Source organism: Peromyscus californicus, unplaced genomic scaffold, assembly GCF_007827085.1.
Source record: "Peromyscus californicus insignis strain IS unplaced genomic scaffold, ASM782708v3 Scaffold_8__1_contigs__length_139910024, whole genome shotgun sequence".
In the NCBI taxonomy this organism is placed as follows: Eukaryota; Metazoa; Chordata; class Mammalia; order Rodentia; family Cricetidae; genus Peromyscus; species Peromyscus californicus.
The window spans coordinates 127,529,049-127,543,562 of record NW_026294606.1 but is presented as its reverse complement, the minus strand read 5'-3'; the positions used below and the strand labels follow the sequence as shown (position 1 = coordinate 127,543,562).

At 51.2% G+C, this 14,514-nt stretch overlaps 1 protein-coding gene across 1 annotated transcript; it reads left to right on the top strand.

Annotated features, from left to right (window-relative positions):
- The first annotated feature begins 68 nt into the window (after positions 1-68).
- Positions 69-12,959, top strand: Trmt1 (tRNA methyltransferase 1). The gene is given in 18 exon segments (XM_052729644.1): positions 69-1,470; positions 1,727-2,003; positions 2,625-2,680; positions 3,100-3,170; positions 3,172-3,243; positions 3,691-3,878; positions 8,204-8,319; positions 8,405-8,517; positions 9,950-10,098; positions 10,253-10,339; positions 10,424-10,493; positions 10,583-10,717; positions 10,813-10,898; positions 11,321-11,429; positions 11,530-11,606; positions 12,301-12,420; positions 12,507-12,636; positions 12,772-12,959. Coding segments are annotated over 17 exon segments (2,001 nt in total). The 5' UTR covers positions 69-1,470; positions 1,727-1,746; the 3' UTR covers positions 12,937-12,959.
- The last annotated feature ends 1,555 nt before the right edge of the window (positions 12,960-14,514 follow it).

The window sequence follows — 14,514 nt, the reverse complement described above, 5'->3', positions numbered from 1 at the left end:
GCGGCCTCCGCGGCCTCCGCCTCAACAGCAGTGGTAGCCGCGGCGGCCATTCATTGTGGGCCAGGCCGCCCCAGCCGAGCGCCGAGGAAGCGCACGGCGCAGCCGGCAGGGAGGAAACGGCGTCGGCCCCGCCCCTTAGGCAAACTTAGCTGCGCTCCGAGCCCTTTAGTTCTCACCGGCTTCTTCCTCCAGGGTCTCCGTTCTGTAGACTGTCTAGTTAGTTGCGTGACTATGGGACAGATTGTTGTTCCAGTTTTAAGCTCGTTATGGGAATGAGGTTTCATGGAACTGAGGGAACTCGCTCAAGATCACACAGAGGGAAGTGACGGTGAATGCCAAGATGTTTAAGCGTAGGCTCAAGAGGTCAATGAAGCTAACTAAGACTTAAGGTGCTTACGCGATGTCAAGTTGTTAGCATTTTGCACTAACTCGGATAATTATGTTTCATAACGTTAAAGCGGTCTGGCTACTTTTCAGATGGGGAAGCAGAATCAAGTACAAATAGTTCGGACTGGAGAGAATACTTGGCGAGTAAGAGCGTATACTGCCCTTGCAGTATAGAATTCAGTTCCCAGCACCCATGTCAGGTGGCTCACAATTGTTTACAGTGTTAGAAGATCCACCACCTCTTTGCTCTTCGGGGATTTGCACACAAGAGCACATACCTACATACATACACACACATTCAGAATAAGATAAATGTAAAACAAAGCAAGTACTGCCGGGCCTGGTAGTTAATGTCTGTAATCTCAGCATCTGGGAGACTGAAGCAGGAAAATCTGAGGAGTTCGAAGCCGCCCTGGGCTAGATAGTGAGCTCCAGAACAACCTGGACTACGAGTACCTTTTACACCCCATTGAGAGAGAGAGAGAGAGAGAGAGAGAGAGAGAGAGAGAGAGAGAGAGAACTTGCGAGGCGAGCTGGACAGCTCACATCACGGATGGCCACACTCTGCCTTCATACATTAGGCCAAAACTCAGAGGGCTTGCTGTCTTAAGTGGCTCCTCTGCACACTTCCCCGGCACTCGGTTGTTTGATCTTTGCTCTTTCTTGGAAGGTAAGATTCTTATTTAGAGGTAGGAAATGAGAGTCTAACATTTTAAGTAACTTATTCAAAAGAGTATGTGGTGGGACTGAGATTCAAAGCCAGTGGATCTATTCCCCAGCCTGAGTTAACCTGTAAAGTGCACACATGGGCATCTAAAGGTGCCAAGTTTCTCCGGCTTTTGTCCTGAACTAAACTGCAATGAAACTCCTTTGTAGAAGAATTGCACTATAAAAAACCGCTCATGCAGCGAACTCCGCACTTCCCTTCCTGGAAGAATGTTGATCCTGGTCGCCCACCGTGAGTCGTGTCGTTAATTGGTCAGCTATTGTCATGTGATCGGCCCGCCCTCTTTGCCAACATGGCCGCTTCCAGGTCCTAATGCGCGAAGCGTGCACCGCGACTTGTGTCCTGTGAGCAGAGAGGTGAAGCGTGCCCGGGTGTGGATGTGTGTGTGTGTGGGGGGGGGGGGGGGTTGCTGGCTGGCTGGCTGGCTGGCTGGCTGGGGGTGGATCTGCGCCGTTAGCCTCAGGCTCTACTGAGTCCAGTGCCTTTGGAAACGCAGGCCTTATCGAGGCCAGGGGGGTTTAGTTCCTACTTTATAGATGTGTAGGCCACCCCCGACCCAGAATGCAGCACTCTGACCTCCCTGTGCCCTTCCCCTTCCCTCGAAAACGGCAGGAGGGTTGAGGCGCCCGTGGATGTCCCACGCGAGGACGGTCCTGTGGCTAAGCCGCCCTCTCCGTCAGGCCCGCATCCTCTGTAGAACTCAGTTCATGGAACAGAAGGCCCAGGGACCGCCCTCTCCACCAGCTATGGAGAACGGCACACAGCCCTGCGAAGAGCGCCCACCCGCGGCCCCGGAGGCGACTATCACCGAGGGCGCCGCCAAGATCGTCTTCCCCAACGCCAACGAGGTTTTCTACAACCCAGTGCAGGAGTTCAACCGGGACCTGACGTGAGCAAGGGTCAGGGAGGTAGAAGATATTCTGGGAATATCAGTTCGGGACGCGCACTACTCGAAGCACTATTCGGGAGAGATGAGTTGGTAGGGAGGAGTCAGCTTTAATCGAAGGCCGAAGGCCCGCATCTTGAAAGATGAAGGCGCGCACCAGGGGTTTTTATTGTAAGGGACAAGGTTATACATACCTTTTAGTGTTCTTGGGCATTCAAGGCGTGTCTCCCCCTTTCCCTTTTCTTTCAACTTGGTGGTGGACTTGGACTTCCCAGAGCTGGTTCCTGTAGTTGTATTTACACAGACTTGTTACTTTTCTGCAAGTCGAATTTCACATCAATTTACATGCTTTGAATTGAGGACTGAGGGCCGACCTTGCAAACGTCACTATCAGGTTTTCTGGGTCTAAAGATCTAAAGACGCAACAGTTAACATCTTAGCCCTTGAGGTGGGGTTTCTCTTTATTTAGAATTTGGTGCAACAGAGGGGATGAATTTTATGGATTAGGGAGGGACAATAACCTTTCAAGAATGTCGAAGGGAGGACTTCAGACCTGGCTCCCAGCTAAGGAGCTGGCATACAAGAGTCTGCAAGCTGACCGTCTCTTGCCGTCCCCTCCTCCAGATGTGCCGTGATCACTGAGTTTGCTCGAACTCATCTTGGGGCCAAGGGAATCCAGAGTAAGTGGAGGCTCAGGCCGAGGGGGGAGAGGGTCACATAAAGTTCATTTCCTACTTTATTTTATTTTGGTTTTTCAAGACAGGGTTTCTCTCTGTAGTTTTGGTGCCTGTCCTGGCACTCACTCTGTAGACCAGGCTGGCCTCGAACTCACAGAGATCCGCCTGGCTCTGCCTCCTGAGTGCTGGGATTAAAGGGGGTGCGCTGCTGCCACCACCACCCGGCATTTCCCACTTTATCCATGGCTCTCTTTGGGCTCCTGAAGACCTCTAGACTCTCTGCTCCTTCTGCCGTTCTCCTGGGATTTGGGGAAAGACTTTTCTGGCATGTATCATCAGGAGGTTTGACGATTTGAAAATTATGGTGGAATTTCTTAAAAGAATCATTGATAGCCTCTGGTTGTTTGCCTGGGTGTCTGCAGTCAAGGTACCAGGAGAGAAGAACTTGCAGAAAGTGTGTGTGAACTTGTCTGAGCAAGAAGAGGAAAAGGCCTGAACAGAAAGAGGGTGAAAACCTGACCCCAGGAGACCAGCCTCGGACAGCTGCAGTTGGTGAGATCTGTGAGGTAGGGCCTGAGTGAGCGGGGTGGCGGCTTGGGGGTCTGGGTGACAGGAAGGAGCCCAGGAACTACAGAGGGTGGTTGTGGGAGGTCACGAGGGCCCAGAAGGAAGATGGAGGCCTGAGCGTCAGCCAGCAAGATGGCTCCCTGGTAAAGCGCATACCAAGAAAGCCTTAAGACCCGAGTTTGGTCCCCAGAATCCGTGGTGGAAAGAGAAAACTGACTCAATAGTAAGTGATATTAAAAAAGAAGACAGACAGCCGGGCGTGGTGGTGGCGCACGCCTTTAATCCCAGCACTTGGGAGGCAGAGCCAGGTGGATCTCTGTGAGTTCGAGGCCAGCCTGGGCTACCAAGCGAGTCCCAGGAAAGGCGCAAAGCTACACAGAGAAACCCTGTCTCGAAAAAAAAAAAAAAAAAAGAAGACAGACAGCATCTTTGCTTACTTCTGACAGGAAGGTCTACGGGTGCTGGAAGGCCTGGCAGCATCTGGTCTGCGCTCCATCCGATTCGCCCTAGAGGTTCCTGGCCTCCAGTCTGTGGTTGCCAATGATGCCTCTGCCCGGGCTGTAGAGCTTATAGACCGAAACGTGCACCTCAATGGGGTAGCACATCTTGTACAGCCCAACCAGGCGGATGCCCGGTAAGTTGATTGGCCGTTGTCATTGGTGGGGTGGTGCTGGAGATGGAACCCAGGGCTTCATGCATGCTAAGCAATAGCTCCCAGTAGGTTCTAGTCAGGCCTGCCCAGAGCCTGCAGCTTACACCTGGAATAAGGCTACCTGATGACACCCCAAGTCCTGTTTAGCCTCCAAGTATGACCTTGGGTGGGTTGGCCTCTTGGACTCTAATTCCCTTGTTTCTAAAAGAATAATAATTTCACGGGAGCTATACAATTATATTTTTCTAACTTTTGTTTTATTTGTGTTTGAGAAAGCACCAGTAGGTCCTCAGGCTTGTGTTGGAAGTGCTGGTACCCACCCAGCCATCTGGGTAGTCTCTTCAGAGCCTGTCATGGTGCTGAAATATATAGCCCAGAACTAGCTTTGTAACTGAAGATGACCTTGGATTTTTTTATAATTCAAAAAAAGATGTACTTTATTTTATATGTATGAATGTTTAGCTTACAAATGTGTGCCTGGGGCCCTCCAAGGTCAGAAGAAGGTGTCAGATACCCTGGAAAGAGAATTACAGTTAGTTTGAGCCATATGGGTTCTGGGAAATGAACTCAGACCCTCTGCAAGATCAACAAGCACTCTTAACCAGTGAGCAAACTCTCTGGCCCTTTTTAAAACTTTAAATTACATTCATTCATTCATTCATTCATTCATTTAGTGTTTGTGTGTGTGTGTGTGTATGTGTATACCTGTGTACATATATACACGTGTACCTATGTGTATGTATAATTTACAGGGATCATTTCTATCTTTCTACTTATGGGTCTGGGGATAAAACTAGGTGGCTCTGACCTTATGTAGCCCTGGCTGGCCTGAAACTCTGAGATCTGCCTCCCAAGTGCTGGGATTACTATCACACCTGGCTCTGACTATGAATTTCTGATACTTGAGTCTTTACCTGAGTGCTAGGATTACAGGCGCAAGTTACCACACCTGGTTTATTCAGTGATGGGGATCAGATGGAGCCTAGAGCCAGGTAAGCACTCTGCCAACGGAACTACATCCCCAGCACGAAAAGCCCCTTTGGTGAGATTGGTCTCGTGAACTGTGGTTGTGTCCTTGAACTTCTGTCTTCTGCTCCCACCTTTGTGCTAGGATTACAGGCTTGATTGCAGGAGTCTTGTTTGTTTGTTTGTTTGTTTGTTTACTTATTTTTGGAACGGTCTCACTTTGTAGCCCTTGATGGCCTGAAAGTCATAGAGATCCAGTTGCTTCTGCCTTCCCAGTGCTGGGATTAAAGGTGTGAGTTACCACACAGGCCCATAGCAGGATTCTCAAATAGTAGAAGTGTATTGCCCAGACTCTATACAAGGGTGTTTAGTGATGAGAACTGTCTCTCTATAGGGACTTAATTTTGACACATGGTCTGACCAATTTGAACTCATGCTTTTCTTCAGTCTTCCAAGTAACTAAGATTATAAATGTATACCAGCAGGCTCCAGAAATCACTTTCTTTTCTAACACCTTGTAGTAACACTGCCAACCTCTCTTGCCTCGGGCTGTCTTTCTGGGACCTGTTCCCACTCTGTTGCCACACCTCCTTTGCCAAGTGCTGTACTTACTTCATCTTGCTTTTCAGTTTTAAATATTTTATGTGTGTGATTGTTTTGCTTGTATGTATACATGTACAGCAGATGAATGTCCGAGGAGGTCAGAAGAGAGGGCATTGCATCTCCTGGAACTGGAGTCATGGGTCATTGTGAGCCACCTCATGGGTGCTGGGAACTGAATATGGGTCCTATGCATGAACAACAAATGTCCTTAATCGCTAAGCCATCTCTCCAGCTGTATTAGTTTTGTTTTGATTTTGAATAGGTTGTTACTCTAAAGCCCTGACTAGCGTGAAAGTCACTGTGTAGACCAGGATAGCCTAGAACTGACAGAGATTTGCCTGCCTCTACCTCTCAAGGGCTGAGATTAAAGATATACACCTGGCTTTTTAAAAACTTGTGACTATAATGCTATTTGTTTGAACAGTGATATAATTTGAGATTTGGGTGTCTTGTTTTAAATATCAGTTTTTTGCACTTATTTATTTATAAAGGGTATATTTGCCACAGCTCATCTGTAGAGGTCAGAGGATAATGTAAGAGAGTTGGTTCTTTTCTACCATGCGTGCCCCAGGGATTCAGGTTGTCAGTTTTGGTGGCAAGAGCCTTTACCTGCTGAGTCTTCTCTCTACACCCCCTCAGTTTATTTTTTAAATTTTTTATTTATGGATATGTGTATCTGTGTGAATGTGTGTACCTTTGTGCAGATACCCACAGAAGCTAGAAGAGGGTGTTAGATCCCTTGGAACAAGTTAAAGGCAGTTATGAGCCACCCAACTTATATGCTGTGGACCAAACTTGGATTCTCTGGAAGAGCAGGAAGTGCTCTTCTGAACTAGCTTCCCATCCCTGTCTCTGCTACTCCCCCCACCTCCTTTATTTTTTATTTTATTTTATTTTTTTTTAGGCAGGGCCTTACTATATAGCAGAGGAAGTCTAAAACCCATGACAATCCCTTACCTCGGCTGCATGGCTTACAGCCCTGTGGGATGCTTGCATAGTGTGTGTTAGCCTTGGGTTCAGATGGGAACTGATAGCTGTAGACTGTCTTAACAGTACAGGTGTGCACTGCCCTTCTGGGCTGGTAATGATTTCTGTCATGAGAACATTGTAGAGTGTACTCACACAAGAGAAGATTGCTATGTCAACGGGTAGGACTGGAGAGAGAACTCAGCAGTTAAAAACACTGCCTGCTCATCCAGAGGACCTGCACTCTGGTTCCCTCTCAGGGCACCAAACACACACATGTTGCACAAGCAGGCATTCCTGCAGATAAAATGCCTGTACATATTAAACAAATGAATCTTCTTTCTTTCTTTCTTTTTTCTTTCTTTCTTTTTCTTTCTTTTTTTTTGTTTTTCGAGACAGGGTTTCTCTGTGTAGCTTTGTGCCTTTCCTGGACTCACTTGGTAGCCCAGGCTGACCTCGAACTCACAGAGATCCGCCTGGCTCTGCCTCCCGAGTGCTGGGATTAAAGGCGTGCGCCGCCACCGCCCGGCTTGAGTTTTTATAGTAACAGAACAAAAAAAGTTATAAATCAAGGGACTTTTCAAAATACGCTGGTGGTGGTGCTGGAGGGGTGGTCAGCAGTTAAGAGCATTGGCTGCTCTTCCAGAGGACCTGGGTTCAATTTCCAGTACCTACACAGCAGCTCACACCTGTCTGTAACGCCAGTTCCAGGACTTACAACACCCTTACATAGACATATATGAAGACAAAACACCAATGAACATAAAATACAAAAAATATATATATTTAAAAAATACAGCTGTGAATCTTCTTTTTAATGTCACCAGGTAAGCGACGCTAATGCTGTTGGTTGATCTGGCCTTCGCTCGGGGTTTGTCCAGCTCCCTGGAGTGTCCAGGTGTAGGTGTCGCTGAATCCGGCTCCACTCAGTGGAGTTCTTGGTGCTGTCGGTTTGCATTAGGCATGATCTCAGTTTTCTGGGCCGGCCTGAGCTTGCAGTCTTCCTGCCTCAGCCTCACAGTTAGCTAGGTCTGCACTACCAGGCCTGGCACAGACCCCAGTTTCTTGCTCCCCATTTATTTATTTGTTTGCTTGTTTATCTATTATTGTGTGTGTGTGTGTGTGTGTGTGTGTGTGAGAGAGAGAGAGAGAGAGAGAGAGAGAGAGAGAGAGAGAGACCTGTGAGCAGGGTGTCCATGGGTGCTGAGAACAAACTTGGGTCTTGTGTACAAGCAGCTTTCTCTCTTAGTCACTGAGCCACATCACCAGCCCCTGCAGTGTGGTTTCTTTATGGCTACAGGAGTCAAGGAACTGTCCTTCCTATTGGCTTTTATTTGTCAGGGTTATAGGTGGGGGACTGAGACCTGTGTAAAACAGAAAAATCTTTTGGCTAACAAATATCAAAGGAAGCCAGGTGTAGTGATGCACGCCTTTAATCCCAGCACTCAGGAGGCAGAGGCAGGTGGATCTGTTTGAGGCCAGCCTGGTCTACAGAGTGAGTTCTAGGACAGCTAGAGCTACGTAGTGAGACCCTGTCTCAAATAAAACAAAACCAACCAAACAAAAAAAATGATAGGCTGGAGTTTAGCTCAGCATTAGAACACTTGCCCAGCATGCACGAGACTCTGGGTTCCATCCCTATGGCTAAAAGATATAAAGAAAGCCGTAAATGGCTAAGCTGGCCTCAGATCCAAGGCCAGAATCACCGTGCCATAGGGGACAGGGCAGGGACTTGGTGTAAGAGGCTGAGAACTTGGACTCCTTACATCTAGGATGCTGATGTACCAACACCAAAAGGCATCTGAGCGTTTTGATGTCATTGACCTGGACCCTTATGGCAGCCCTGCCCCCTTCCTGGACGCAGCAGTGCAGGCTGTGAGTGACGGAGGTGAGGCTGGGCCGGAGCATCCCGAACGCCCAAGCAGGTGCAGGGCCAGCGCTTCGAGGGTCATCACTGTCGCCCTTCCCCACAGGACTGCTGTGTGTCACCTGCACGGACATGGCAGTATTGGCAGGGAACAGCGGGGAGACGTGCTACAGCAAGTATGGAGCCATGGCCCTCAAGAGCCGGGCCTGCCATGAGATGGTGAGAGTTCCCGAGCTGTCCTGGGGGCGGGGACCGGCTGTGAGCACTCCACCCTGGTCCTCCCAGCACACCTCGGATGGCCAGGACTGGTCCATCCCAAGCTGTGACGTGACTGGCAAGCAGATCCTTGACATCCTTTGTCAATGGGCAGGCGTGGTTAGGCAATCTTTTTTTTTTCCCCTAGCATTTGACAGTATAACCTTAAAAATAAATATTTTTGTTAGGTGTGTTGGTGTATTCCAGCACTTGGGAGGCAGAGGCAGATGGATCTCTTTGTTGTTGTTTTTTTTTTTTTTTTTGGTTTTTCGAGACAGGGTTTCTCTGTGTAGCTTTGCGCCTTTCCTGGAACTCACTTGGTAGTCCAGGCTGGCCTCGAACTCACAGAGATCCGCCTGGCTCTGCCTCCCGAGTGCTGGGATTAAAGGCGTGCGCCACCACCGCCCGGCCACCAGATGGATCTCTTATGAGACCAGTCTGGTGTGTATTTTCTGTGTGCACACTTTTTGTGTGTTATGGGTCATATGTGCCCATGGTGAACATATGGAAGTCAGGACAGCTTCCTAGAGTCCATTCTTGCCTTTCACCATTTGGGTCCTATATCAGTCTTGGTGGCAGGTGCCTTTACCTACTAAGCCATCTTGCCATCCCAAATTGAGGGTACTGAGTACCCCAAGCAGAGGTCTCCTGCAACTACCTCTCAGGTGCTGGATTACAGGCACAGCTCTCAGAATGAAACTAGGTTTTCATGTTGTGCCTGGGAATGGACCTTGTGCATGCACGGTGCTCTACCACTGAGCCATATCCCCACCACAGAAGTTGTGTGGAGGGTTTGAGATAGGCTCTCGTGTAGCCTAAGCTGGCCTTGAACTTGCTTTGTACCTGAAGATAACCTCAAACTCCACATCCTCCCACCTCCACCTCCCAAATGCTGGGACAAAGAAGAAATCTTGGAGTGATTTTTCCAAGGTCTGAGTTCTATCTTGGCTTAGTTGCTGACTCTGCTGACCTCGCCTTTCTGGGCCTTAGTGTTGCATCTACAGAACAGGTGTGGTCATGGCGCCTACCCTGTGTGGTTGTGATGGGAAGGTAAAGTGGTGGGGGAGACAAAGGTGGCATCCTGTCCTGTTGCATAAGATCCCTTGCTGTCTGTTGTAGCCTGGACAGTGCCACCATCTTTTCATGTCAGGCTCGAAGTACTCCTGATAGCACTCCCGTTGTCTATAGTGAAGGCACGCTCTCAGCTCAGGGTGGGGTCACCTGTGCAGGCTGCATTCATGTGCCTGCTACCAGCCACAGAAACGGAATGGCATGGGTAAACTGAGGAACAGAAAACACTGTTTGCCAGTGTCACACAGCCAGGAAATGTGGGCTCTAAACCCAAGTTGCATTCCCAAGCTTGTTCTTCCAGCACTAATGCTCACCCTGCTGCCAGGCCCTGAGAATTGTGCTGCATAGCCTGGACCTGCACGCCAACTGCTACCAGCGCTTCGTGGTGCCACTGCTCAGCATCAGTGCCGACTTCTATGTCCGGGTTTTTGTGCGCGTTTTCACAGGCCAGGCCAAGGTTAAGTCCTCAGCCAGGTAAGCCCAGCGGCAGGAACCTGATGAATTGATGGGGGAGCTAAGTCTTGCCCAAGGGACCTTGGTGTCTGAAAAGGGACTGAGTTGGTCTGAGAGAAGAGTTGAGGTGTTGTGAGCACATCAGGGACTCACGGCCTCTCCTGGGCTTCTACAGCAAGCAGGCCCTGGTGTACCAGTGTGTGGGTTGTGGAGCCTTCTACCTGCAACGCCTTGGCAAAGCGTCGCGAGACCCTGCTGGCAGGTGAACAAGGGTATTTTGGATTGGAAGGACGGCCTAGGTTCCCACTCCTCCAGCAGCCTCTCCTCAAACTGCCTCTCCTTGCAGGGTCAAGTTCTCTGCTGCCTGTGGTCCTCCAGTGACCCCTGAGTGTGAACACTGTGGACAGCGACACCAGGTGGGCCCAGGTCAGAGAGGCAGTGGGCCCAGGGTCCCAGTACCTATGTATTCATGCCCCTTGCTCATCTGTACCCTGTGTGTCCGCAGCTTGGAGGCCCCATGTGGGCAGACCCCATCCATGACCTGGACTTTGTGGGCCGAGTTCTTGAGGCAGTGACCACTAATCCTGGCCGCTTCCACACCTCCAAGCGGATCCAAGGTGTCTTGAGTGTTGTTACTGAGGTATGAACTGGTATATACATAGGGAGGGAACTCTTGACAGGGAGGGGACCCATCTCCCTGCCAGCACTCGATGCTACTCCATCCTTGCCTCTCAGGAACTTCCCGATGTCCCTCTCTACTACACATTGGACCAACTGAGCAGCACCATCCACTGCAACACACCCCGCCTTCTGCAGCTTCGGTGAGGGCCTTTGGGGGCAGCTTGGACCATCAAGAGTCTAGTGTGTGCCCAGGGCAGAGCTGAGAGGCCTTGAGCCCTCCAGCAGGTGCTGTTTTTTTAATTTTTATGTGTGTATGTGTTGCCTACACATGTGTATGTACACCATGTGCATGCAGTGCCTAAGGAGGCCAGAAGAAGGTGTCAGATTCCCCAGGACTGGACTTACAGAGGACTGTGCGCTGTGATACAGATACTGGGTTCCAAGCCCAGGGTCCTCTGCAAGAGCAGCAAGTGCTCTTAACCACTGAGTCATCTCCCTAGCCCCCAGCAGGTGGTTTGGTGTCACACTGAGTGACATGTCTTTCCTGTGAAAGAAACAGACATGCCATTCCACGTGACCTGCTTTGGGGTCTAGCCTTCCCTTGTGGTCTCTGTGCACCCAGGTCAGCTCTCCTCCACGCTGGCTTCCGAGTCTCTCTCTCCCATGCTTGTAAGAATGCAGTGAAGACAGACGCTCCCCCGCTAGCTCTCTGGGACATCATGCGTTGCTGGGTGAGGGCAGATGACTCCATGATTCGAGGCAGGAGGGCAAGGAAGGGATGGTGACTTGGGTGCACCTCAGGCCTAGCATCTCCTTGACCTCTCTCCCCAGGAGAAGGAGTGTCCTGTGAAACGGGAGCGGCTGTCGGAAACCAGCCCGGCGTTCCGAATTCTGGCCGTGGAGCCCAGGTATGGACAGACATGCAGGGAGGGACAAGCTACCTCACAGGCACAGCAGGCCAGACCGACGACGCTGTTGGAGGGAGATCCAGAACCGCTCCTCCCGCTTCTGTCCTTGCCTCGGACCCTTCCCACTCTCCTTCAGCCCTACAGACCCGTGAGTGTCTGGGTCAGGACAAAGCACAGACCCTTCTATGGCTGGCTGGCTCTTTTCCTCATAGCAGCCTGAATCCAGCACACAGTCGGGTCATCCCTTCACTTCACTTCACCTCAGAGAACCCTTCTGGACTAGACCACCCTGCCAAGCATTGCATCCTGACTTAGGTCTTTTACCAAAATAGTTATTGAGTGGCATGTCCTGACACAGTATGATGTTATTATTTTTTATTTCTTTGTGGTGCTGGGGATGGAACCTAGAGCCTTGTGCATGCTGGGCAAGCGCTCTACCTGGACCATACCCCTAGCCCTCGTTACTTCTGATTTGTCTTGTTGCTTGTCTGTCTCTGATGCTGCAAATCCAGCTCCATTGAGACAGATCCAGGCCACTTTGTCAGAAATTCACTAGGAAATCCGGGTGTTACTCAACAAATGGAAGAACTCTGAGCCTGGTAGACCTACGGTGCTGCCTCAGGGTGGGCAGCTTCTAGGTCTGTCTGTGGTCACCCTGCATGGCTGCTGCCTCCAGCCCCCACCCTTTGTCCAGGCTGAAGGCCAACTTCAACATCCGGGAAGATGCCAACCCCAGCTCCCGCCAGCAAGGACTCAAGCGCTTCCAGGCCAATCCAGAAGCCAACTGGGGTCCCCGGCCCCGTGCCCGGCCAGGGTAAGTGGTACTGTTGCAGAGGTGGGGCTTGGCTAGGGCTGGGTTGGGCAGAGGCGACATAGGGTACCAGCCCTGTCTCTGCTCAGGGGCAAGGCAGCAAGTAAAGATCTGGAGGAGAGGCGGAGGCTGCTGCAGAATAAGCGGAAGGAGCCTGCTGAGGACCCGGCCCAGAGGGCAGCTCGCCTCAAGACATTTCCTTGCAAACGATTCAAGGAGGTGAGTCTCTTTTCCACCCTCCCTGCCACAGAGCCAAGGGCCAGGCTGACTGGCACAGCAGGGGCTAGGGACTAAGGAAAGAAGCCCAGCCCCGTGCTCACAGCCTGGACTTCACACCCTCCATCTTCCTACCAGGGCATCTGTCAGCGAGGGGAGCAGTGCTGTTATTCACACAACCCTACACCACCTGAGGCCTCTGCGGATCCTCCCCTCACGGACTGTCCAGAGACCACCCCCAAGATCCTCCCCGGACCAGATGCTGCTGCTGGGGGGGGCACTGCTGGGCCAGGTGTGGACTGAGACAATAAAGAGAAACCCTTTTCTGCTGGTTGTCATTTTGAGTGGGGAGGTTGTCTGCCTGAGGGACTCTGCCTGTGTTTGGGGGCGGGGCGGACAGGGGTTGTTGTTCCTGCCCGACTGCAGCTTTGTGTCTGTCTGACATGGAAATGCATCTGGCAGTTCAGGAGAGTAGTTCATCAGGTGGCCACAGGGCGGCAGCCTCAAGCATGCTCGCCTGTCACCCTGCTGCCTCCCCTGTGACTATCCAGGCATTTCCCCCTCCCCACCCCACCCCCCACCTCCCCAGCACCCCACAAATCCCCCTGCAGTCTCTTATTGCCTGGTTTCTTGGGCCCAGCTCTCTCCAGTTGGTGTGGTGGCGGAAGCCAAACCGGAAGCAGGCACTCTGTGCATCCGCCCCAGACCAGGTGCTTCCTGCCCTGCCTGCTCCTCCATGGGGTACAATTGCCGAGAACACAGGCAGAGCAGGCGACTGCCCAGACATCCAATGAAGAGACTCTCCCCCTCCCCTAGAGTAGAGGGTTAGTAATGCTAAGAGGGAGTTCTGGGGGTACATGCACCCTTCACCACCAGCTATAAAGTGAGGCCCACTACAACAGTTCCTTTAGAGGAAGTCAGTGGGGTAGTGACTTCAGCACTTTAATCAGGCTGGATGGCCACTGAGCACCTCCCTGAGTGTGCCTACAATTAACCAGATACATTACATGGGACATAGGACAGGCATATTGTACTACCTACAGTTCAGCTCCTCTTGGAAGCCTTTTTTTTTTTAAACCCCAGAAACGGTTTCTGTGCATAGCCCTGGCTGTCCTGGAACTCGGTCTGCAGACTGACCAGGTTGGCCTTGAACTCTGAGATCTGCCTGACTCTGCCTCCCAAGTGCTGGGATTAAAGGCATGAGCCAACATGCCTGGCCCTCTTGGGAGCTTTCAGCAGGGTTTCCAGGATTTGTAAAAGGTTTATTTATTCTTATGTATATGACTTTTTCCCTGCATGTATGAATGTATGTGCACCATGTGCTTCCCTGGGACCCTCAGAGTTAAGAAGAGGGTGTCAGATCCCGTAGAATTGGAGCTAGGGGTGATTGTGAGCAACATGTGGATCCTGGTAACGGAACCTGAGTCTTCCGCAAGAGCAACAAGTGCTCTAAACCACTGAGCCATCTCTCCAGCCTCCAGGTTTCCAGAATTCAGAATGTCACTCCAGAATACTTGCCAGCAAGGGACACCACCCAGTTGTGGCGTGGCCTAGTGGCCTGGTGTCTTGGGGAGCCTTGGAGCAGCTTCTGGGAAACACAGCTCTGACACTCTTGATCCAACTCCCCTGGGCTTGGGAATACCTGGAGGGGCCACAGGGTTCAGGACACCTGCACAAGCCGTCAGGACACAGCAAGGCAAAATTGCCAGAACTCTCTGCTGGAGCCCTGTTCCTGGGGGTGGGGGGTGGGGGGAAGCCCACAGGGGATCTGTAAAAAAGAGGAACTAGGCTGGAGGCTGGGGCCCTTGGGTAATGGGGCGTCAGAGGACCGGAAAGGGGCCCCTTCCACCCCCATCAGCACAGACACTGGGCAAGGGGTGG